At 47.7% G+C, this 25169-nt stretch overlaps 1 protein-coding gene across 1 annotated transcript in view; it reads left to right on the forward strand.

Annotated features, from left to right (window-relative positions):
- Window positions 1-23799, forward strand: part of Hkdc1 (hexokinase domain containing 1) — a 40701-nt gene extending 16902 nt beyond the window's left edge. Inside the window, exons 7-18 of the mRNA XM_027388255.2 lie at window positions 591-774; window positions 2613-2768; window positions 3245-3478; window positions 4480-4784; window positions 7964-8109; window positions 8196-8315; window positions 10273-10368; window positions 10531-10630; window positions 12233-12416; window positions 14811-14966; window positions 21036-21269; window positions 22954-23799. Coding sequence (XP_027244056.1) covers window positions 591-774; window positions 2613-2768; window positions 3245-3478; window positions 4480-4784; window positions 7964-8109; window positions 8196-8315; window positions 10273-10368; window positions 10531-10630; window positions 12233-12416; window positions 14811-14966; window positions 21036-21269; window positions 22954-23101 — 2063 coding nt within the window. The 3' untranslated portion in view covers window positions 23102-23799. The remainder of the gene's footprint in view (window positions 1-590; window positions 775-2612; window positions 2769-3244; window positions 3479-4479; window positions 4785-7963; window positions 8110-8195; window positions 8316-10272; window positions 10369-10530; window positions 10631-12232; window positions 12417-14810; window positions 14967-21035; window positions 21270-22953) is intronic.
- The last annotated feature ends 1370 nt before the right edge of the window (window positions 23800-25169 follow it).

Genomic DNA, 25169 nt, shown 5'->3' on the forward strand with positions numbered 1-25169 from the left:
GATGGAGTCAGGAGTGAATAGTGTGAGCAGACTGGAGAGATGGCTCAGCCCTTAAGAGAATGGAGAGGACCTGATTTCCATTTCCAGCATCCACACTGGGTGGCTCACACATCTGTAACTCCAGCTTCAGGGCATCTGACACCCTGTTCTAGACTCCATAGCCACCTATACACATATACACATACCCACCCCATAAATAAAGAAGTTTAAAGAACAGTTTTAGTGTCAAATAGAGAGGAATTGGGTAAGGAAGTACTCTGATGGCAAGGATTTGTAGTTTTAATTTATGATTTTGGCTTACCCTCTCTTCCCTGGTATGCTTTTTTTTTTTTTTAACATTGGTGCATATTCACAAGGAATGGCTTCACAATTGCTTCCACTCATAGCTGCATACCATCATGACCTGAGGCGTGTGGGCCTTACTCCCCATGAGCTCAAGCTTGCCAGAGTGGTTCCCACCTCCAGAGCCAGCCGGGCAGTGTAAAAGCACCTGTGTGTATTTTTCAGTACTCAGGGTAGTTAAGTTCTCCTCGGTTTACCCAGCCTGGTGCCCTTTTGTCTTTGTGTGTTCTCTCTGACCGAATTTCCAGGAACAGGCACCAACGCGTGTTACATGGAAGACATGAGCAACATTGACCTTGTGGAAGGTGACGAGGGAAGGATGTGCATCAACACAGAGTGGGGCGCCTTCGGGGACGACGGGGCTTTGGAGGACATTCGGACAGAGTTTGACAGAGAGCTGGACCTTGGCTCACTCAACCCTGGGAAGCAACTGTAAGTGCTGTCTAATCAGCATTGGGAAGTCCCTGCCCCCTCAGTCGCTCTCTGTATCTCGAAAGGTTTCCAACTGTGACCGGTCAGTTCCCACATCAAGTCTGTCCCCTAGGATATAACCACAGTTCTCAGGCAGTCACCCTAGGTTATAACCACGCTTCTCATGTAGTTCACAGTTCTGGAGTGTGCATGTGCATCCAAGGCTCTGCTAATAAGGTTGTGAACCAAATAGCATGCTTCTGCCTTCTTTGAGTCTGGAGGCGAATGGACACAGAGGAAAACCAGGCACAGAAACACAGGACCCTGCCCTGGGATTCCTGTGTGTGCTTCCTGGGGGCTCCCCTGCCACCAGACATCCTCAAGAGCCCCATCTCACAGCAGCCAATGGGTTCGGCCACACCCTTTTTGAGTTTCAGCCATGGCCTGTAGAAAAGTTGCTCCAGCATCTCCTGCAGCTCTTTGCTATGTGCGGGCCTATCACAAGGCTCAGTTCACAGCTGGCTTTGCTGTCCTTTCTACATGCAATGTCTTATGCATCATTTGCAGCTCACTGCTTTTGCTTTTTTGTCTGATCCTTGCACACACCAATTTCCCTCTAACTGAACTGTTACGAGCTAAGGCTGTAGCATTCACTAGACTATCATTTTCATTTCTCTCTGATTCATGTAAAAGAAATTCCACTCCCTTAAATCAAACCTTAATTTCACTTGCTTACCTTCTGTTTCTTCAATGTTCTAAGATGATTATTAAAAAAATTAGTTTTTATTTGTGTGTGTGTGTGTGTGTGTGTGTGTGTGTGTGTGTACATGTACAGGTGTGAATGCAGGTGCCCACAGAGGCCAGCAGATGGCATTGGGTCCCCCTTCCCCAGAGCTGGAGTTACAGAATGTTGCCAGCTGTCTGATGTGGGTACTGGGAACTGAACTTGGGTCTTCTGGAAGAACAGCAAATGCTCTTAAACACTGAGCCATCTCTCCAGCCCCAGTGGCCTAAAAGTTTTTATATTGCAATCTGTAAGGCTGGTTATGAAATAGGTAGTCCTGGATCTGTGTCATACTATATTTGAAGACTGGAAATTATATAGAAAACAATTAGCAGTTGTCTGGTTTCGAGACTCAGAGTAAAGAGGTAAGGGCTGGCTTCTGGAGTCTTCCATCCACGTCATGGAGGACCTTCTCTGGGGCTCTCCGAGCTTCATGTCAGGCAGATTTCTGGTGCTGTAACTAATGTCTGAGTTAGTCAGCTTGTGAAGGTCCTCCTGGCTCACAGTTTTGGAGGTTCTAGCCCATGACCAGCTGGTCTCATTGCTTTGGGGCCTGTGGCCAGGCAACATGTATGGTGGAAGTATGCGGTGGAAGAAACCATACATGGGGAAATTTACCTCATGGCTGGGTATGATGTGACACAGACAGGGGGTCCGAGAAATGGCTGGGTCCTTCTCTCTCCTTCAAGGGCATGCCCCTAATGGGGAGTGAACTTTGATGAAGTTCACTTCATAAAGGGTCCACCACCTTCCGATAGTGCCATATAGGACGAGGACAAACCCTTTGACAAATTGGCCCTCAGTGAACAGTCCAGATTGAAATCTCAGCACCAGGTTCCCTGAGACAAGCGCAATGCAGGAGTTGGAAGCATCAGAGTCTCTGCTCTGGCTTGTCACTCCTTAGCCAAATGAGCTTAGGAAAGTAGCAAAAATCTGCGACATTGTGGCTCCTCATGGCCAAAGTAGGAATGGCTCCCCACAGCCAGGGCTACCTTCTCCACATGTGTTGGCATTGGGGAACTAATGCTACTTATCCTGAGGTATCACTTCCACTGACCCACTCATCCCTTTGCAGGTTTGAGAAGATGATCAGTGGCCTGTACATGGGGGAGCTGGTTAGGCTCATCTTACTAAAGATGGCCAAAGTCGGTCTCCTCTTTGGGGGCGCAAAATCCTCCGCCCTGCATACAAAGGGCAAGATCGAAACACAGCACGTGGCTGCCATGGAGAAGTAAGCTGCTGGGGTGTCCCTCCTGCTTTGCCTCTGTGGAGGGCTGGGGTTGGTGGCCACAGTGCCATGTGCTCAGATGACAGAGCCACAGTAGGAACCAGACCCTTCCTCCTTCACAAGGAGTTTCAGTCCTGGGCATGGCTTTAGACAAGCTACAAATTTCTGTGTGGCTAAGTGTCACACTCTTGTGGGTTTCATTAGCCAGGGGCTATCAGAAAGCTACCCTCTTGCCACTTTTTTTTTTCTGCCTTCTTCCTCCCTTGAATGGTGACTAGTAATATTTTTAGGGTCACAGATATCTTGGAGAATCAGAGTCAAGTACTTAGTAAATAATAGCTTCTGTTTGCAGTGCTGATATGATTATTGGCTAAACTGTATTATTATGAGATAGCGCACACAACCCTGAGATCACACATCCCAGCAGGATGCCCATGGCCTGGAGAAGTGTGGGCCTCTCTTTCCTGTCCCCTGGCTAGGTATAAAGAAGGCCTGGCCAACACTAGAGAGATCCTGGTGAATCTGGGCCTGGACCCCTCTGAGTCAGACTGCATAGCTGTCCAGCATGTGTGCACCATCGTCTCTTTCCGCTCCGCCAATCTCTGTGCTGCTGCTCTGGCAGCCATCTTAACACGCCTCCGAGAGAATAAGAAGCAGGCCCGGCTCCGCACCACAGTGGGCATGGACGGAACCCTCTACAAGACACACCCTCAGTAAGTGCCACCCACAGGCCTGCATCCCACCACAGATTCCCCCTTGTTGCTGAGCCCTGTTGCTCATTCAGGTCTATGTTGCATATCTGGGCAGCTAGAATCAATGGCCTCTTATTAGTTCTAAGATTTCAAGAGCAAGACTGAGACGAGCCTGCGTTTACACTCTTAAAGAGATGGGCCATTAGCTGCATGTGGCGTGCATACCAGTAACCACAGAACTCAGAGGGGTGTATCAGCAGCAGGTTTTTTAGAATAGAGCAATGAAGTACTCCACTGTAAGGAGGAGGAAGAGAACAAGACTGAGGGTAGCCTGGGGTATACAGCAAGACTCATCTCAAAAAAAAAAAAAAAGTCTGTTAAAGGAATTGCCTAATTAGAAAGTCACTCATCTGTCTACCCCTTCATGTATACATCCATCAGTGTGTTCATTCATTCATCTCTCCTGTGTCCATCTGCCCACCTCCCTGCCCGCCTGTGTGTCTATTCATCTCCCTTCCTACCTGCCTAGCTACCTTTCTTTCTGTCATCTGTCTAGCCATCTTTCTCTCCATTATTTAGGTAATACCTGCTGCATGGGAAGACTGAAAAAACCTAGTTATTGATGGGGAAAACTAGTGATGGCAGAGGTTGCCAGGTCCTGCTAGGAAGATGGTGGGGAAATGAAAATTTCTCGGGAGGATCCAAAGTGAAAGACCCTCTAGCTAATGGAGGCGGCTTTGGAAGCCAGGAGTGTACACCCTAGAAAGGGCTGAGCGAGCAAATCCTTCCTCTTTGGACAGAGGTGACATCTGTCCATGCACATGCCCTTTGTGTCGAAACATCAGCATTTCCCTTAGCTTCCAGCGTGTCCTTTCTACTGTCACAGTTGTCGTAGTTCAGCCCCACACTGTCCAACAAGCAGGGCCTCTAGACCCCGCTGCCCACTAACCCTGTGTCTGTTCCCACTGGCCAGACCCAGCTTTTATGACCGTGCAATGTTTGACTGTCACCTCTACCCTCAGGTACCCCAAACGCCTGCACAAGGTGGTGAGGAGACTGGTCCCAAACTGCGATGTCCGCTTCCTCCTATCAGAGAGTGGCAGCACCAAGGGGGCAGCTATGGTGACCGCAGTAGCCTCTCGGGTGCAGGCCCAGCGTAAGCAGATTGACAAGGTGCTGGCTTTGTTCCAGCTGACCCGAGAGCAACTCATGGGTGTGCGGGACAAGATGCGGACTGAGCTAGAGTACGGGCTGAAGAAAGAGACTCATGCTCTGGCTACGGTGAAGATGCTCCCCACCTATGTCTATGGGATGCCTGATGGCACAGGTAGGTTGGCACAGCCACCTGCTTGATAGGCACATGCAGAGCTCCCATCTACACTCTGCAAATGCAGTGACCGTTAGAGCCTTGGGCGAGAAGAGGGGGCAGTCGGTAGAGGTTAGTTCCAGACTGCAAGACTTGGTTAAATCACTTGTGCACCTCTGTGGTGTGTGTGTGTGTGTGTGTGTGTGTGTGTGTGTGTGTGTGTGTGTGTGTGTGTGTGTTCTTAGGGCAGGTGAGCCTCCCTCTGGACACTTGGGCCATGTGGGCCTTCAGGGCTTTTTTCCTCTGGTAGGCCCTTTTCTGGGGTCCAGATTCTGGCATTGCTCCTTACTGTTTTTGGCCCTGACTTCTCCAACTCTGGATCCTGCTCCTTTATGCAAAGCTGAGGGAAACTGTGGCTGCTTCACTTCTAGGACTCTCCGGAGCCTCTTCAGGGAATAAGGCCTTTGCCAACTGCCTTTGGTTTTTTTCTTTTCTTTCTTTCTTTCTTTCTTTCTTTTTCTTTTTCTTTTTTTTTTTGTTGGTTATTTTTGTTTTTTAAGACAGGGTTTCTCAGTGGCTTTGGAGGCTGTCCTAAACCTAGCTCTTGTAGACCAGGCTGGTCTTGAACTCACAGAGATCCACCTGCCTCTGCCTCCTGAGTGCCTGGACTAAAGGCATGTGCCACCACCGCCCAGTGGTGTTTTTCTTTAAAAATACTTTTCTTTTACTTTTATTAATTTTGGAAGTGTGTGTTGACATGTCACAGCACACATGTGGAGATTAGAGGACAACTGTGGGAGTTGGTTCTCTCTCCTGCCACCTTGTGGGTTCTGAGGATCAGACTTGGGTTCTTAGACTTGGCGGCAAGTGACTTTACCCTCTGAGCTCAGCTCTCTTGCTGGACCATGCTCAGGCCTTACAGTTTGCTTTGGATGCTACATTTCATCCTTACAAATCACTTTGCCTGTTAACTAAAGAAGGAATATTCCCATCTCATGAATGCTGCAGGCTAGTAAGCTTCTGAGGCTCACACTTTGAATCTTTGTTGTTTAGTTTTACTTTTAGTTTTCCACACAGGGTTTCTCTGTGTAGCCCTGGCTGTCCTGGATCTCACTCTGTAGATCAGACCAGGCTGGCCTCCAACTAAGAGCTCTGTCTTCCTTTGCCTCCTGAGTGCTGGGGTTAAAGGCATGTGCCACTACCACCTGGCCACTTTGAATCTCTCTCTCTCTCTCTCTCTCTCTCTCTCTCTCTCTCTCTCTCTCTCTCTCTCTCTTAAATTTATTTACTTATTTTTATCACATAACTGTTCAGTCTGCATATTTGCCTGCATACCAGAAGAGGGCACCAGCTCTCATGATAGATGGTTGTGAGCCACCATGTGGTTACTGGGAATTGAACTCAGGACCTCTGGAAAAGCAGTCAGTGCTCTTAACTTCTGAGCCATCTCTCCAGCTCCCATTTTGAATCTCTTAACAACAATAGTTTTTTTTTTTTTCTGGAGCCCAAATCCTTTCAGTTTACAGGAAATCAGGGAACAGAAAGATAAACCAGCCAGTTCTTTCTCCTTTCATCCCTTTGCATCTTCTGCCCTTGTCTCTCGAATCTCCATGAAACAGCAACTGTATTTTAGGCTCTGTTTTAGGCACAGCAATAGTGTATAGTTCCTGTCCTGTCCTTAGACAGGCAGGCAGACAGTGAAAATGTAAATGGGACGTGATACCAGGAAATGGCAGGCACTAGGAAGAAAAGTGGAGATGGCTGGAATGATGTCTTTGACACTGGTGTGGTTAGAACTGAGTAGGTGAACGGAGAGCAAGGAGCATTTGTGTAAACCAGGCTCTGACCCTGAGAGGCAGGGGAAGAGGTCCTGTGGCTGGAGACCTGCACAGCTCATGACGCAGGGCTGGAGGTGGCCTCCCAGCTTGGGAATGTGGGGATCAGGGACTAGGAAACAAGAATTGGTTTATGCCAGGTCACTGAGATGGCTCAGAGGGTGAAGGCTTTACTTGTGCAAGCCTGGCAACCTGAGTTCGATCCCAGGATCACATGTGGAGGTGGAAGGAGAGAACCAACTCCACAAAGTTGTTCTCTGACCTCTAAATATGTGCAGTGACACATTCACCCTCTCACCCATGCCACGCACACACTGCACACCACAAAAGAAGAGGTTCATGCTTGTGGTGTAGGATTCCTCTGGCCTGTTTAAACAGGATAGAAATCAGTCCCTTGCACTCAAGTTAGCTGGCTAGGGTTCCCCTGAGTGCCTGCTTCAGAACATTACATCCTCTACCAGAAGCCCGACTCAGTACACAGCGCTTAACTCCTGTTGGTCAGTGGGGTTTAGAGCTGGAAGAACTCTTAAAGGCCCAACCTCCTTGTAGGTTTTTTTTTTTTTTTTTCTCTTACTCTTTAGGGGCCTGCCACCCAGCTCCCAAATAAAACAGGGAGACTTATTCTTACTTATGAATGCCTGGCGTTAGCTTGACTTGTTTCTAGCCAGCTCTTCTTAAATTATCCCATCTACCTTTTGCCTCTGGGCTTTTACCTTTCTCTATTTCTGTATATCTTTTCTTTCCTTCTTATTCCGTGTTTGGCTGTGTGGCTGTGTGGCTGTGTGGCTGTGTGGCTGGTCCCTGGCCTCTTCCTCTCCTCCTTTTCTCTCTTGCTCTCTCTCCTTTCTTCTCTTCTTATTTATTCTCTCTGCCTGGCAGCCCCATCCATCCCTCTTTCTTTCCTAGCTATTGGTTGTTCGGTTCCTTTTAGACCAATCAGGTGTTTTAGACAGTCAAAGTAACACGGCTTCATGGAGTTAAACACATGCAACATAAAAGAATGCAGCATGCCTTTGCATCATTAAACAAATGTTCCACAGCAGAAACGAATGTCACATACCTTAAAACAATATTCCACAACCCCTCCGCCTTCAGTAGACATGGAAGGAGGCCCAGGCTATTTCTCAGAAGCAGTGGGTGGTATGGGTGGTGCATGGGTCTTAGAGGAAATGAGGGCTAAGAAAACAGCTCTAGCCTAAGAGGTTCAAGGCACCTGCTGGGGCCTGAATGTTCTTGGTCTAGGAGTCCAGGAGCAGAGGCTCCCCTTCTGCTGGGCTTGGCCCTCTACCCTTCCTCCCAGTGCCCAACAGGGATCTCTGTCCAGCATGTGTGGGTGGGATGCAGCCTCCATCTTCTCTACCACAGAGAAAGGAAAGTTCCTTGCCCTGGATTTGGGGGGAACTAACTTCCGAGTTCTCCTGGTGAAGATCAGAAGCGGAAGGAGGTCGGTGCGCATGTACAACAAGATCTTTGCCATCCCCCTGGAGATCATGCAGGGCACCGGTGAGGAGGTGAGTGGTAGGCCCGGTGCCGGCTGCCTCACCCATCCGCGCCTGCCCTGCATCCTGCATGAATGCCTCTCTCTCTCTCTCTGCAGCTGTTTGACCACATCGTGCAGTGCATCGCTGACTTCCTGGACTACATGGGCCTCAAGGGGGCCCAGCTGCCTTTGGGCTTCACATTCTCCTTTCCCTGCAGACAGACGTGCATTGACAAGGTAAGATGGCCCTGCCAGACACACAGCTGGCCTAGAGGCTGCCCTCCCCTGGGGCAGTTTGAAGCTCCTCTTGTCTATGCTCACATTGGTTTTGCTCAGTGAACATATGTAGCAGATCCACATAATGTGATCTGGGAAGCTCTGCACAGTGTGTCACTAAGCAAGGGAGGCAAATGGTAGTGATTTACACAAAATGTAAATTTGCTCATTTCATTGTGCACAGAGAAATGGGTTTAGAGGGATTTTCAGTGAACGTACAGTAGCAGTTACTCTTGGGAGGAAGGGCTTTATTCTCACCAGTAACATTTTAGCTTAGGTTTTTTTGTTTGTTTGTTTTAAAAAACAGAACTAACATACTCATGCTATTGCTGACATTAAGAATGAAGAGACTACATGGGTACAGTGGCGCACGCCTTTAATCCCAGCCCTTGAGAGGCTGAGACAGGTGGATCTCTATGAGTTTGAGGGCAGCGTGGTCCACTTAGTGAGTTCCAGGACAGACTGGGCTGCATAATAAGACTCTATCTCGGAGATAAGCAAAACAACAACAACAAAGAAAAACCATAAACAAACACCCAAACAAAACATAAAAAAATATGACAAACCAAACAAGCAAAACAATCAAGCCAAAAAGAATGAATAGACCGTGGAGAAGAGCCCTGCATGGCTCTTAGTGGTTCTGAATGATGGATGGGCCCCAAACACAGCAGCACCTCTGATCCAAGCCACTGATACTTCATGACTGTCCTGACTCCCAGAGGAGGCTGATGAAGAGGGGGGTAGCTGGGAGCAAAGCCACCAATGGTCACAGGGGAAAAGGAAGATGAAAGATTGCTTATTTTTATGTGGTTGCAATTTATAAAAAAAAAAAGGTTTTCCAGTGGGAATATGCCCTAAGGACTATGGAGAGGAGACTGGGGCTTGATAGCGGAAGGTCTCAGGTGAGACGGTGTCTAGCCAGGAGTTCCATGGGCAACCCTTCCCGGCCCAACACCCTAGCTCTGCCAGTTGCTCCCACTTCCAGCTTTCTAGGCTGTGGAGCTGGGGTAGAAAAATCCTAGACCAGGGTAACAGCTTCTAAACATTAAAATACTACCATGAACATTGAGTGTATTGATTTTAGAAAATATAGAAAAATTAAAATGCACACATAGGGGGCCAGAGAGATGGCTCAGAGGTTAAGAGCACTGGCTGCTCCTCCAGAGGTCCTGAGTTCAATTCCCAGCAACCACATGGTGGCTCACAACCATCTCTAGTGGGATCTGATGTCCTCTCCTGTCATAAAGTCATACATGCAGATAGTATACATATAATACTCATATACATAAAATAAATAAATAAATAAATACATAAATCTAAAAAAAAATACTCATAGTCTTGGACCCAAAGATAGCCAGTCACCCCTTGAGCACATATTGTTCCAGGCCCTTTTCTAGGCTGAATATTTCTGTCATTTTAAAAATAAAAAGTGAATTAAATCTCTAACTGTGTTTTAATGGCTTTTATTTACAAGTTCTCCAATGAGCCATGTTTCCTGATAGTGCGAATGTTCTGGTTTGTGTTAACTTAGACAGTCATGGCAAAGACAATAAATCTTCACAATACTGCTGGGGGACAAGATGGTGCTTGTCACTGTCTAACAGTGCTTTGACTGACAGGACCTCTGAGGATACCTCAGTCTGCCATGGGCTACATTAGAAGCCGGTGGCTCTGCCTCCAGACTTTGATTCTGTGTAGCTGTGGCAGGGACACATCTGACTCTTGAAGAGCATGCAGAGCTGCGGAGAGCCCATTTGGCAGGAGCCCTTGTCTGGGCTGTGTTGAGACAGTAGCGGTAGAGGCAGGCCAAGAGCACGCATGTCTCGCCTGTAATCGGATTCAGTACCTCGTGTCTGTTGGAGCTGTTCTGTGATCCTGAGAAGTACTGCTCAAGTGACGGTCCCCTTTTTTGTTTCAGGGGACTCTAGTAGGGTGGACCAAAGGCTTCAAGGCCACTGACTGCGAAGGGGAGGACGTGGTGGACATGCTCAGAGAAGCCATCAGGAGGAGAAACGTAGGCTATGGTGGGGAGGCACATGGTGGACCTTGCCCTCTTCCCCTGGGCCCTTCCCCTGGGCCTTCCCATGCTATGCTCAGGCCCTGTGACACAGGCTTAGGTCTGCCTTGTGCCCCTTGCACATTCTGCTTTCAGGGCAGTTGCTTGCTTCCTTTGCAGGAGTTTGACCTGGACATAGTTGCAATCGTGAATGACACGGTGGGGACCATGATGACATGTGGCTATGAAGATCCCAATTGTGAGATTGGCTTGATTGCAGGTGAGTGGTCAGGCATGGCCCACTGGCCTGGCCCTATCTGTCTCTCTTGAGGGATGGTGGGGGTCACTGCTCTGCTGCCAGAGGTTACTCTAGAGGGGGATGCAACTCAGTCTGGGGTTCTAGGCCGACTAGTTCCAAATCTTGTAATGTCTCTTTCTCACAAAGCCTCTAAGCCATGGTCATTCTTTTCATTGAGGAAGGAGAAGACACACAAAGGAGTTTTCTTCCTTTTCATCCTTCATGTTTTGGACATCTTCATAATTGTATATAATGTGTCATTTTTAGAGTCTCCCCTCATTACTGTGCCCCCCTTCCTTAGACTCCCTTCTTCTTTCCACTTACAGTTCTAGGGTCAGGTATCTTGGGAGGAAGGAGGCCACGGTGGGACATGCTGTCTGGGGCCACGGAGCTGGGTTCTGACTCTGGCTCTATTGCACACTTCACCATGGCCTGGATTCTTCTGGCTCTTTGGGTGCATGTGAAGGGCAAGAGTTGAAAGGCAGTGGTCCAAATTCAAGAGTGGCTTCCAGAGGGAGAAGTTTCTCTGAGAGGCTAGGGGACAGGTGGGATTTAAAGACTGAAGATGAGCATGAATGGCCTTCCAGGTGACAGGCACAGCTGAGTGGAGACAGTCTGGAGAAGTGGTTCTGGGCTTGACTGGGCTCACTGGATAAGATCAGGGGGCAAGACAGGCAAATGAAGATCAATGGGTATGTGTTCAGGGCTCTCCCACAGACTCCTGTCTGCACATGAGCATAAGCGAGCTAAGTATTCTGACTCACACAAGCTTCCTCATCGGTAGGAAGGTTGGGCCAGATCCAGGAGGTTACATGGATGAGGTCAGTGTGAGTGAATATGATGGGTACCTAGACTGCTGTGTGGGAGTTCTGGGGCCAGGTCATGCATGGGCAAGGGGGAAAGAATGGCTCCCAGATACCAGAAGTCCACTTGTCCAAGGTTGGACTATTCCTCATGGCCCTTGTCAGCGCTGATGCTAAGTCTGTGGCTCCTTGGGAGCTTTGTATACCTATAGGCCTGCTGTCGCTGCTACTGCTGCTGGGGGTGATAGGATAGACATGATGAGGATGATGACAATACTAATAACAATGATGACAGGGATGATGGTGATGATGATGAGAATTCTGCTGTGAGGATGATGATGATGATGGGGATGCTGATGTAGCTATAGGTACTCATGGTGATGCCAACTATGGTGATGGCGATAGTGGTGATGGGAAATACGATGGTGATGATGATGATGATGACACTGATAATGATGGGGATGATGCTGATGCTGATCCTGCCGGTAATGAGGGATAATGATGGTGGTGATGGGGAATCTGAGGATGATGGGGATGCCGCTGCTACCGCTGAAGACGGGAAGTATCATTGGCTGCTTAACATGTGGAGAAAATATACAAATGCCTTATTTTTTTTTTATAACAACTCCTTAGAGCACTTGCTTAAGACTGGCCAGCTGAATGCAGAACTGGAATCCCGTCCAGCTCTGTCTCAGACCCCAACTTATTTATGGCACTCATCTGCCTCTCTTAGACCTGGTGTCGTGCTTGAGGTCTAAAGGCCCTCCGTGATCCCTTTCAGGGACAGGAAGCAACGCGTGCTACATGGAGGAGATGAGGAACATTGAGCTGGTGGAAGGGGACACAGGGCGCATGTGCATCAACACAGAGTGGGGAGCGTTTGGGGACAATGGCTGCATAGACGACATCTCCACCCAGTACGACAAGGAAGTGGATGAGGGCTCCTTGAATTCAGGCAAGCAGAGGTGAGAAGGGCAGGTGGTTGTGCATGTGTCATGTGTGATGGGAGCACTTTCTCCAGACCCTTGGAGCATCAACCTGACAGCTTTGTCTATGCCTATTACACCCTTGTACCATATGTCAGTGCAGGGTCACCCTGGAATAAAAGAAGGCCATCTTGATGTTTCTAACACAGAAGGAGGGGTCACTTTTCTAATCAGCACTAGGTGCCCTGAAGGCCAGTGGGGCTCAGGAAGAGGTCAAGGTCCTTAGCCTTGTCAGGTCAGTGAGCTGTAGGGTGGGAAAGTGGTCCCCAGAGTGGATGGAGGGCTGGCTCGCAACACGGTATCACAACTTGTCATGGGTCACACACCTTCAGTTAGTAACCACTGAAAAGACAGAGGAGCATGAATGGCTTCTAAACACCTTGCAGAAGATTTCCACCTGCATTCTGATGCACACCAATGGGCAGGGAAGAAAGGACTAGACCGGGGCCTTGCTAGTGTCATAGGCCCTGTTTGTGAGCCTGGGCCCTTCCCCTGCAACAGGGTCGGGAAACTTTTCTCTGTAAAGGGCCAGAGAGTGTTTTAGATTTAGTGGCTCATATGGTCTCTGTCCAGGTAAGCTTGGTATTAGAATACTGTAGGCTGAGAGAAAACCGGGATTTATTATGGTGGATGATAAGCAAGTAGAGGCTGAACAGGTTGGAACAGAGGGCTTCAAGGGGGACTGTTGATTGGAGAGCATTGTCTAGGAAGAGGCTTGAGCAAGGACAGGATGGGTATTGGTGGTTCCTCACCCTGCTTTGGCAATTTTTTGTGACTGGATGACAGGTGAGCTGTTGTAACCCTAGTGTGAGCCAGTCATTCTGAAACAAAGGGCCCTCAGGCTGAGGGTGCAGCAGGTTGTAGAGTTCTGGAGTAGTGTGCACAAGGCCTGGGCTCAGTTCTCAGCACTGCATTAGAAAGGGGCTGAATTCAGACCTTCTCTTCAAATGTCTGTTTGCAGCTCTTCTCGAATGTAAAGTGTCTGGGACTTAGTCCTGTGTCTGTCTGCTGGGGCTCGTGTTTCTGGAATGAAGGTTTAATGGAGTGGAACTGACTTTTGAATGTAATGAGGACATGACTGCTCCAAGGTGTGAAGAGAAGGTTTTTATTGTAGATATGAGGGAGAGTCCAGCCAGAGAAATCTGAAGAGTCCAGAGAGAGAGAGAGAAGTAGACAAAACATGGCCAGTAGACTGAACTGGGCCATGAGATAAAGGAACAAAAAAAGAGAGCTGGCCCAAAGAGGGAACCAAGAGCCAGGAGACGAAGACCCAGAAAGCCAATGGCCAAAATAGCAAAGTTGTACAGGAATGAGAAGCTGGGGTGAGGGAAGTCCATGGACTGGAGAAGTTCAGGGTCGGGGGCATGGTGAGAAGACCTGAGAGGAGCCAGGCCAGCATGTATTTTCGTATGCTAATAGATACCACAGTTAGCCATTTGTCCTTTGGACATGACCAAGTTGCCTTGTGATATTTTGCAGATTTTTCTACTGGTTCCTAAAACAGTTGTGGGAATGAGGCTGGCACGCAGGTCTCAGTGCACTTGTGTCTCCATTCACCTCTGTGGTCCGTGGGAGTTGGGCTCCCCAGCAGTTAGGAGCTGGGAGTGCTGTGGGATTGCGCTCTGCTCTGTGGACTGAGGCTTCCGGGCACTGGCTGCTTCCTAAACCCCCTCTTTTCTTGCTGCTTGTCCTTATGGAGCATGGTGGAAAGGAAAAAGGATGTTTTTTTTTTCTTCGGAGACAGGGTTTCTCTGTGTAGACCTGGCTGTCATGGAACTCACTCTGTAGACCAGGCTGGCCTCAAACTCAGGGATCTGCCTGCCTCCCAAGTGCAGAGATTAAAGACATGCTCCACCACCTCCCAGCCGGATGAATTTTTTTTTTTCTTTTTAGCACTTCTTGAGTGTTGGTAGCTTGTTGTGATCTCTGGTGAACAGATGTCTTCAAAGGCAAAGTTGATGTCCCTGTGTCTAATGCAAAACCAAAACCCAAATGAAATAAACACAGCAGGAGATTTCCAGCAGCATGGACTGGCAGCAGGAGACCTGGGAGGGTTGGCATTGGGGCCACTGGAGGGCCCCTGCCAGTAACCCACTGGAGGGTTACCTGCCTTCTGCAGTCCTTAGAATCCTGCTTCACTCACAGTAGGGGCGTGGGAAGCTGTACTTGGCTCCCAGGTGGCTCTGAAGCCTACCTTTCTCACTTCACCCTGTTCTCTGCATTACGCTTATTTGACAACTGCAGGAAGAGCCTCCCTAGGCCACTCTGAACTGTGAACCTCAGGTGCCCGTGGCACACTTTCCACACCCAGACCTGAGTCCTCAGAAACCACTTCTCTGCTCTCTTCAGTCTTATCCCCTCTTCCCCAAACAGATATGAGAAAATGACCAGTGGGATGTACCTGGGGGAGATTGTGAGGCAGATCCTGATTGACCTCACCCGGCAGGGGCTCCTCTTCCGAGGGCACATTTCAGAGCGACTCCGGACCAGGGGGATCTTTGAAACCAAATTCCTGTCCCAGATCGAAAGGTAATGTGTGATGAAATTCTCTTGCTTGGTGTGGGATGCTTGGGGAAGGGAATGGCTGTCACCCCCCAGAGTAAGAAGAGTTGAGATTGGAAAATGAAAGCAAGACTGGGAATGTAGCTCATTTGGGAAGAGTGCTTGTCTAGCAAGCGTGATGCGCTGGGTTCAATCCCCAGCATCTTCATAAAGCAGGTGTGGTGATTCACACCTGTAATCTCAGCATTCAGGAAGTGGAGGCAGAGGAGAAGAGATTCAAGGTGCTCACTGGCTGCATAGTGAGTTTGAGGCCATTCTGTAGTATATGAAGCCCTGGAGAGAGAGAGGGAGAGAGTGTGCAGGAAGGCGCCAATGGGCATGGAGTCCCCTCAGTGCCCCTTCACAATCCACACACATCAGATTGCAGCCCACAGGACAGCATACTGCCTGGGGGTAGAGATTAGCCTCAGGTCACTGAATTGAAAGGACTGCATGGGAATTAAGTTAGGGTGAATCTTAACCCTGCTGTATCCCTGAAAAGAAAAGATAATGTACCTGCAACAAAGAAAAGTATTCATATGCTTGTTACCAAACACAGCTATTTTGAGTTTTGTGAATTATGTCTCCTCTCAAGTTCTTTCATATATGCAGACTTGTTTGATACATGCCATCATATTATTTGTAATTTGCATATCATTTATTTAGTGTTTAGTCATAGAAAAATTCACTTAGAATGCATTTTGCTTGTTTGTTTTTTATATAGGGTCTGATTCAGCCCAGGTGGCCTTAAAGTTGCAATGTAGCTGACATCTGCCTCTATCTCCCAAGTGCTGGGGTTCCAAGTGTGTATTACCACTGGGTGGTGGTGGCACACGCTTTTAATCTCAGCACACAGGAGGCAGAGGCAGGAGGATCTGTGTGAGTTCAAGGCCAGCCTGGTCTACAAAGAGAGTTCCAGGACAGCCATGACTGTTACACAGAAAAACCCTGTCTTGAAAAAAGAAAAACAAAACAACCAAGTGTGTGCTACCATTCCTGGCTTCTGTTTTCCATTTTACTTTTTATTATGGAAAATTTTAAACATGTACAAAAGTAGAACAATAGTGAAATGGACCCAGTGTTCCCATCCCTGATCCCAACAAAGGTCAACTCATCACCAAAGCGGCTTTGTCACACACTCCTACTGGCCCAGCCTCTGGCTAGGTTAATTATGGAGTCCACACCTATGTCAGCTCAAGTCTAAATATTTAAAATGTATTTCCAGAACAGGAGCTCTTAAAGACCATAGCTGGTTGCCATTATCACACCTAAAACAGCTAATATTAAAAAGCTTAATCTCAAGATAGCTTTTTAGGCTGGGTGGTGGTGCACACCTTTAATTCCAGCACTCAGGCAGAGGCAAGTGGATCTCTGTGAGTTCGAGGCCAGCCGGGTCTACAGAGTGAGTTGCAGGACATCCAGGGCTGTTACACAGAGAAACCCTGTCTCAAAAAAAAAAAAAAAAAAAAAAAAAAAAAAAAAAAAAAAAAAAAACCACACACACACACAAAAACCCATCTTTTTAGATTTCTATTTCTGAAATTGCCAAACAAAACCAAACAGCAGTGCAGTTGTTTGGTTTGCATTAGTAGCCAAGTGGGGCCTTTCTGTTTGGTTGTGTTTTACTCATGGGCATCCCCTCCCTTCCTTATTTTCCCTAACTGCTACATAGTTGTCAAGGAAACCATATATTATCCTAGGAGTGTCCTCTATTTCAGAGTTTGATGATTATAGCATTTAGTACTCTCCTCTGTCTCTTGTATTTCCTGGAAATCTTACATTTACCCTGAATGCCTGAGCAGATTCAGTGTTGAATTTTGGTCTTTCTTTATTCCATACTGTCACCACTCACTGATGCTTATTATGACAATCTTATGCTGTCAGCATTAATTAGTTAGAATATTTCTTGAAAGAGAACTTCCCTCTATCAGCTCATTAGTGTAATAATTATTTCGAGTGTCTGTATGAAACTTCCCTGTTACTATACTGTAATTTACTAAAATCCCCTTTAGTATTCGATGCCAAGGTAATTCATGAAATTGGGGAGGGAATAATGTTGGGGGAGGTGAGGTAGGAACTGGAGGGAAGGGGTGGGGGCAGGTTTGATCAAGACAAATTACATGCATATATGAAATTCTCAAATAATAAAAATTAATTTTAAAAAGGAATGGGAACTTGATAGGACCATGAGCATGTACAGAGAAATGGTGCCACAGGGACAAAGTGGGCTCAAGTCTAGACCCCAGTTAAGTCATAGTGAAGCAGTGATAACCAATAGTACTTTCAGACCTCTGACCCTCAAGCTAAAGCCTGTGAGTTGCATGCTAGACCATCTCAGCCAGGCTCAGGGAAAATCAGTGTCCTCAAAAGAATGACTGACAAGCCACTACTGTGGCCAACCAGGTTAGGGAGCTATCTGCAGACCGTGAGGATGACTTTTCATGGAGCCAGTTGATGTCATGGGAAATACTCGTGGCTGGAGAAGCCAGGGCTGATAAAGTGCCGTGTGCCATTGGTCTCGGGGGAACGGGGTGCTTGTTTGGGTTTCCTTTCTTGTTTCAGTGAGTTTGTTTTAATGTTTGTCTTTAGCCGGGAAAGGCTGAAGGGCAGCTCCTGAGACATTGGTTGGGTTACAGGCGCTTCTTGTTTTCCTCCTTTCACTTGTTTTTTTTATTTATGTTGTGATGCTAGGAACCGAACCCTAGAGCCTCCTGCATGCTAGCCAAGCACTCTACCAACTGAGAAAGCGAACTCTTTCTCCATCTCCCTTCCCCTCCTTCTTCCCAGTATTTCCCTTTGAAACCCAGGCTGGCCTCTCCTGCCTCAGCGGCGTGCTGAGATATAGGCCACCAGCAAACCTGGCTTCTTCTAGGAAGAACTCTTTGGGCTCAGGGAAAACAGAGCACAGGCCAGCCAGGCTGATCAGAGGGGGAAGCGGTCCTCAGAGGATCCGGCTGGTCACACCTGCTCATTAGCATTCCAGGCCATGTGCTGATTCACCCTCCCCCTCCTCCCCCTTTCCCTCCTCCTCTGCCCCCTCCTCCTCCCCCCTCCTTTTTCTTTTTCTTTTCCTCTCCTCTCTTCTTCTTCTTTTTAAAGATTTATTATTTTCATTTTACAAGTATGCTTTGTCTGCCCTGAGTGACTCGTGCCTGCAGAGGCCGGAAGAGGGCACCAGATCCCCTGGGATTAGCATTCCAGGCAGTTATACACTGCCGTGCTGGTGCTGCAAACTGAATCCCGGTCCTCTGCAAGAGCAGCCACTGCTCTTCAACCCCTGAGCTCTCCTTTTATAGGCCCCCGATTCTACAGTGATTCTTTCTTCTACCACCAGCTCCTCAGACAGCAAGAACCCTACAGTAGCTCCCTCGTGAATGCTGACTTCACTTTGTCAGAGAGAATTTACACTCTTTGTAAAGAGAGAATACTGATGCATTTTTCTTTATTTTCTTCTGTTACCGTTTGTTTAACGGTGCTTTGGAATAGTCTTGTCATGTAGCCATGGCTGGCCTGGTGCTCCCCTTGTAGCCAAAATAGATCTTGTTTCTGCCTCCTAAAGCTTGGATATAGATGTGTACCACCATGCCTGGCTTGGTCTCTTTTCAGCCTAACACTGCCCCCAGCAGTGCTTCTTCATTCATAACCATCTAAGCAGAAAGATTGCTAAAAGTCAATGGTTGCACACAGATTGAGAGAAACCAGTGCATCTGTACATACTGGTGGCGTCCATGGTGGTGCAGTTGCTGGTGCTGATACCCGTGCTGGTGCTGATACCCGTGCTGGTACTGATAGTGGTGATGGTGGAAATGGAAAGTACCTTTTGTTTTTTGGACAGGGTCTCATGTATCCCAGGCTGCCCTAGAACTCATTATACAACCAAAGAGGCCCTTAAACTTGTCTTTCTTTGCCTCTCACGCTCTGGGACTGCAAGCATGTTCCACCATACCTGGCATACGCTATGCTGGGATTGAACCATGCCTTCCATGTGTGCTAGGCAAGCGCTCTAACAAAGCTACATTCCCCTGCCTCAGAAGCCACCTTCCAAAAAGCAATGTACCCTCGGGGAAGAGCTCCTTTTGTCAAATGTAAGTAAATAATTCATAAGCTGCAAGTGACCGTGTGCAAAAAGTAATTATGGTGTTGCTCAGAATAGCAAAAATTCATAAATTATAACCTTGGCATTGAATACTAAAGGGGATTTTAGTAAATTACAGTATAGTAACAGGGAAGTTTCATACAGACACTCGAAATAATTATTACACTAATGAGCTGATAGAGGGAAGTTCTCTTTCAAGAAATATTCTAACTAATTAATGCTGACAGCATAAGATTGTCATAATAAGCATCAGTGAGTGGTGACAGTATGGAATAAAGACAGACCAAAATTCAACACTGAGTCTGCTCAGGCATTCAGGGTAAATGTAAGATTTCCAGGAAATACAAGAGACAGAGGAGAGTACTAAATGCTATAATCATCAAACTCTGAAATAGAGGACACTCCTAGGATAATATATGGTTTCCTTGACAACTATGTAGCAGTTAGGGAAAATAAGGAAGGGAGGGGATGCCCATGAGTAAAACACAACCAAACAGAAAGGCCCCACTTGGCTACTAATGCAAACCAAACAACTGCACTGCTGTTTGGTTTTGTTTGGCAATTTCAGAAATAGAAATCTAAAAAGATGGGTTTGTGTGTGTGTGTGTGTTGTTTTGGTTTCGTTTTTTTTTTTTTTTTTTTTTTTTTTTTGAGACAGGGTTTCTCTGTGTAACAGCTCTGGATGTCCTGGAACTCCTCGCTCTGGGTCCTCCTCATGTTGCCTGTGTGTACATGGGCGTAGGGCCATCGACTGATTCTCAGGTACCCTCTTGGGCCCGCATCCTGAGAAAACTGACTCTCTCCAGCTCACTCTCCCTTTTCCAGCAGCCATCAACTGCCCATAGCCCCTCCACTCAGGGTAGGTTTGTGACCTCCTCTGCCATCCATGTTAGATCTTTCTCAGGCTGTGTGCATGTAGCCATAGCTGCTGTGAGTTCATGTGTCACATCCTGTCATGTCCAGGAACCTGTTTTGATGTAGTAGTCATCCACTACCTCTGGTTCTTAATATTTCTGCCTTCTCTTCTAAGATGATACTTAAACCTTGGGAGGATGGGATGTGATCTAGATGTCCTGACTAGGGCTGATTACTCGGCAGTCTTTTGTCCTGTCTGTGTTAACCAATTGTGGGTACCTGGGCTAAGTGGGTGAGGGGTCTTATTCTTTAAGGCATCATTATGTGCCATATATCATATATTCATTCAGTCACTTGACTATCCCCAGCCCTATCCAGGTTGCTGCTGGAAACATAGTTTCATCTTTTTTTTTTTTCTTCTTTTTTTGAGACAGTGTTGCTTTGTGTGTAGCTCTGGCTCTGTGGCCTTGGTAGGTGGCCTCAAACTCAGAGATTTGCCTGTCTCTGCCGCCCAAATGCAGGGTGCTGGGATTAAAGGTGTGCACCACCACCACCCAGCCTGGTTTCATCTTTAAAGAGCATATAGTTAGCTGGGTTGACAGCACATACCTTTAATCCTAGCACTTGGGAAGTAGGAGCAAAAAGGGTTACATGAATCTCAGGCCAGACTGAGAATGTGAATGCCAGGACAGTCCTAGTCTATACAGCAAGAAAAAAACTAGAAGTAGAAGGAAATTGGCATCCAGAATGGGGAGAGAGTTCCATGGGGGAGTGCTAAGTTGCTGGGAGGCCCCTGTCTAAGGGGACATCCCTTGTATTCTGAACCTCAGACTCCTGGAAAACATCTGGTCTGTTGGTTAGTGTCTCTAATATTAGCTCCTAGTGAAATGGGCAAAGGTGTATCTAACACAAGGACACTCACATCTTGCTATTTAAAGGCAATGGGACTTCCTAGGGTGGGGGACTTTCTGTGCCTCTGATACTCTACACCCTCAGCCATTGACAGCATGTGTCTGGCTAAGGCCCATTCCAGAAGACTCTGGATCATATGACCCAGGTCTAGGTTCAGGAAGCAGCTTCTAATGTTCTGACCTGCTTGTCCACAGTGATCGGCTGGCCCTCCTGCAGGTCAGGAGGATCCTGCAGCAGCTAGGCCTGGACAGCACGTGTGAAGACAGTATTGTGGTGAAAGAGGTGTGTGGCGCCGTGTCACGGAGGGCCGCCCAGCTCTGTGGCGCAGGCATGGCTGCAATCGTGGAGAAAAGGAGACAAGACCAGGGGCTCAAGCACTTCAAGGTCACGGTGGGCGTGGATGGAACGCTGTACAAGCTGCACCCTCAGTGAGTGCCTGTGATGGGCATGGGGACTGGGAAAGAGGGTAGGCATGCTGATGGCCAGGGCTGGACCCACACAAACTCTTCATCTTCATGGTGGGAAGATGTGGCCCCATGGTGGTGGTAACTGAGCATGGTAGAGTCCACTGCTGTTGAGGCTGAAGCAAGGGCTGGTGCTTCTGCTTCCTGGTTGTCCACATGAGGCTAGAAGTCAGTCTCTAAAGCCCAGACAGGGTCCTTATCTGTGCCAGGTCAATAGCAGTGACCTCTGCCCCTTGGGATATCATAGAGATTAAATGGGCACCACCAGCACTAAGGAGGCACACATTGTGATTACAGTACATAGGGCCAGGCAGAGAGCTTGGCCAGAGCGCCAGCCAGCTTCGAACTGACCGTAATTTCTCAGTTCAGTCAGTGGACTGAAAAATGTAGAGCCCAGTCACACATGGAGTGTGTGGCATAGGACTAGTTTTGTGTCTGCTTTGGCTCTTCTGTAGAATGAGGGCAAAAAAAAATTCATAGTCACCCCATAGGCTGTCAAGAGGCTAAAGTTTAATTGTTTCACTTATAAAAAGCTATTACTTTTTTGTTTGTTTTTGTTTTTCTGAGACAGGGTTTCTCTATGCAGCCCTGGCTATCCTGGAACCCTCTCTGGCCTCAAACTCAGTGATCCACCTGCCTCTTCCTCCCAAGTGCTGGGATTAAAGGCGTGTGCCACCACTGTCTGGCAAAAGCTATTATTGTTGTTTAATGTTTCCCATTTTATTTTGGTGACAAGGGGATATCTGAATAAGATTATAAAATTCCTGTGGTGCTGATCACAGGCTCACAGCTTCTCTCTTTGTCCCTTGGTGACACGCAATCTGGAGTTTGGTTTCTACAAATGCAGACTTTAAAGTATTCTTACATTTATTTTGTACGTATGTGTGTATATAAGTGTGTGCATACATGGATGCACAGGAGTCATTTCCCTCTCAGCACCACATGGGGCCCAGGAATCGAGCTCCGGTCATCAGACCTGCTTGGTGGCAAGCACCTCTGAGCCATCTCACCAGTTCCAAATCTCTTGCTTGAACTAAGACTTGACCAAAGGCAAAAGGAAAGCCTACAATCCTTTTAAAAGGTACTGATGCCAGACGGTGGAGGTGCACACCAGGCTCTCTAAGTTCAAGGCCAGCCTGGTCTACAGAGTGAGTTCCAGGACAGCCAGGGCTACACAGAAAAACCCTGTCTTGAAAACAACAAACAACAACAACAAAAAGGTGCTGACAGTTTGATGGAGTCCCCCGTCCCCTTTATGATAAGGCCCTCAGAACTAGGAATAAGAGTTCCTTAGCCTTGGGGCTGGAGAGATGACTCAGTGGTTAAGAGCACCGACTGCTCTTCCAGGGGTCCTGAGTTCAATTTCCAGCAACTACATGGTGGCTCACAACCATCCGTTATAAGATCTGGTGCCCTCTTCTGGTGTGCAGATGTACATGGAAGCAGAATGTTGTATACATAATAAAAATAAAATCTTAAAAAAAAAAAAAAGAGTTCCTTAGCCTGCTGAAGAGCACCTGAAAAAAATCCTCCAGCTGATCCTGCACTTGACTGATGAGAGTGGGCTTTTCAGAGAGGAAAACGTGGTCACAGTTTTCTATCTGCCAACCCCACTGCAAGGGCTGATGTGTCTTCCTCTTTGTCCCAGCTTCTCCCGGATTCTGCAGGAGACGGTGAAAGACCTGGCCCCTCAGTGTGACGTGACATTCATGCTGTCAGAAGACGGCAGTGGAAAGGGAGCAGCTCTGATCACAGCTGTAGCCAAGAGGTTACAGCAGCAGGGGAAGGAAAACTAGGTGGCCCACCAGGTCTGTGATGCCCCGTGCCGACCAAGGACCACCCGATGACCTCCAGACTGACCTTCCCTTCTCCAGGGCCAAAAGAAAACCAGAGTTCTCAGTATCCTTAGCATCCTGGTACTGGCTTTGCAGCGACACTCGGCGACCTCCCTTTGGCATATTTTGACCAAAGATGGGTTGGCTTTTGAAATCAAAGGATCTGGCCCAAGAGATCCCATTTTGGTAAATTTTTCAGTTGAGCTGCCAGTGTTCAATAGCTTCAAGTCCCTGGCTGCTGGACTCAGAATCTTCCCAGGTGGCTGGTGACTTAGTTCCTTTCTGACATCAAGCTGCCTCTGGCGGGAGATGGGACCCGAGACCTACAGATGAACCCTTGAGAGGGAGAAAGACACTTAGTGAACTAGGGGATCTAGCTTAACGTGGCCTCACTTGTCATGTTTGCTTCATAGGCGCCGGGAGAACAGGGCTTTGGCACATTCATCTTCAGATGAATGCAGAGGGGCCTGTTGCCCTGGAGCCAGGAGGAATCTTAACCAGATTCAGGTGCTCTGTGAGCACTCTGGGGTGTCATTCTCCAGAGGTGTGTTGAGGGGGTGGGACGCAACTCAAGGTACTGTCTTCCATTCCCCGTCATGCAGTAGGTAGCAGTCACTGCTGTCCATATTTATTTCAAGGACCGTTAGGTCTATGAAATGCAGTCCAAGAATAAAAGAAACTTGGGTTTCCAGGATTCTTGGCGTGAGGTGTTGATCTTTCTTCTGAGAATCTCATTGCTATCTCCATGTCCTATCAGAATAAGGGACCTGTAGAGTCAGAAGGCGCTTTAGAGCCAACTCTTTAGCCCAGACTTTCTGCTAAGAGAAGGAACATGTGAAACTGATTATCCAAATTTCACTTGGTTGAAGTGAAATACTTCCAGCGACTGAGCAGTGACCATGTGACCCTATAGTGCTTGCTCGTGAACTGGAGTCAGCTGGAAGGTGTGTGTGTGTGTGTATGTGTGTGTGTCTGTATGTGTCTGTGTGTGTGTGCGTGCACATGTGTGCAAGTCTGTGTGGGTGTGTGTACATGTGTATAGAGGCCAGAGGACAGCCTCAGTGTCATCCTCAGAAATGCCATCCATTTCCTTTGAGACAGGTTCCTTTAGTGGGATATGGGGCTCACTGTTTATGCTAGTTGGCTTCCAGCAAGTCCTAGTCATCCTCCTGTCTCTACCTCCCAACATTAGAATTACAGGCACACTGCTGCACCAGGTATCCTTCTCTGTGAATGGAGCTCAGGTCCTGATGTTTGGAGGCAAGCATTTTCCTGTCTCTGCAGGCCCTGGATCCCACAAGCGCTTCCCTATCTCAGCTGCCCCTGAAATCCCATTCTCCTATTCTGCTGATCTCTTTCTCTCTGAAGCAGGGTCCTACTGTCTGCTCTCTCTCTCCTAACCCTATCATGCAGATCTGTCTGGAGTCGATGACATGTCCCTGACCTTTTCTCTTCACTCCCAGCTCTTTTTGAAACTGCCTGCACGTCTATCTTGTCAAGTGACCGTGAACTGCTTATCTGCTCTAGTAGATTGCAAGCTGGTTGCCAGACATCTTTTTTAAAATTGTAACGATTTTACAATTTTGATTAAATATTTACTGGGGAGGGATATGCTTTTTAAGGTAAAGCTTTCTGAGCCGTTTTCCTTGGGGGTTGGGTGGGGAATAACAGGTCATTATCACCGGAAACAACGTGAGAAGATGGCACACTCCCAGTTGATTTGATGTATTTGATACATTGTTTCAACTCCATCCAGAGAGAATGGCCCCCAGTACTAGGAGAGGTCATGTGCTGAAGCCGCTTATGTCTGCATACAGAGCAGTGAGAAAGAGGCCACCTGGGGCTAGGACCAGATGAGGGAGCTGAGGGGGCCTCTGGAATGTTTTCTGCAGCACTCAGCAAACAGGTATGATGTTAGTCCCATGAACTGGTCCTAGATGGTACCGTTAACTTTTGCTGTGTTTTAAGGCTGTGTCTCTCTGGGAAAGTGCTATAGGATTTGTTAAATTTATGTTTGGATTTGGATATG

The sequence above is a fragment of the Cricetulus griseus genome (assembly GCF_003668045.3).
Source record: "Cricetulus griseus strain 17A/GY chromosome 1 unlocalized genomic scaffold, alternate assembly CriGri-PICRH-1.0 chr1_0, whole genome shotgun sequence".
In the NCBI taxonomy this organism is placed as follows: Eukaryota; Metazoa; Chordata; class Mammalia; order Rodentia; family Cricetidae; genus Cricetulus; species Cricetulus griseus.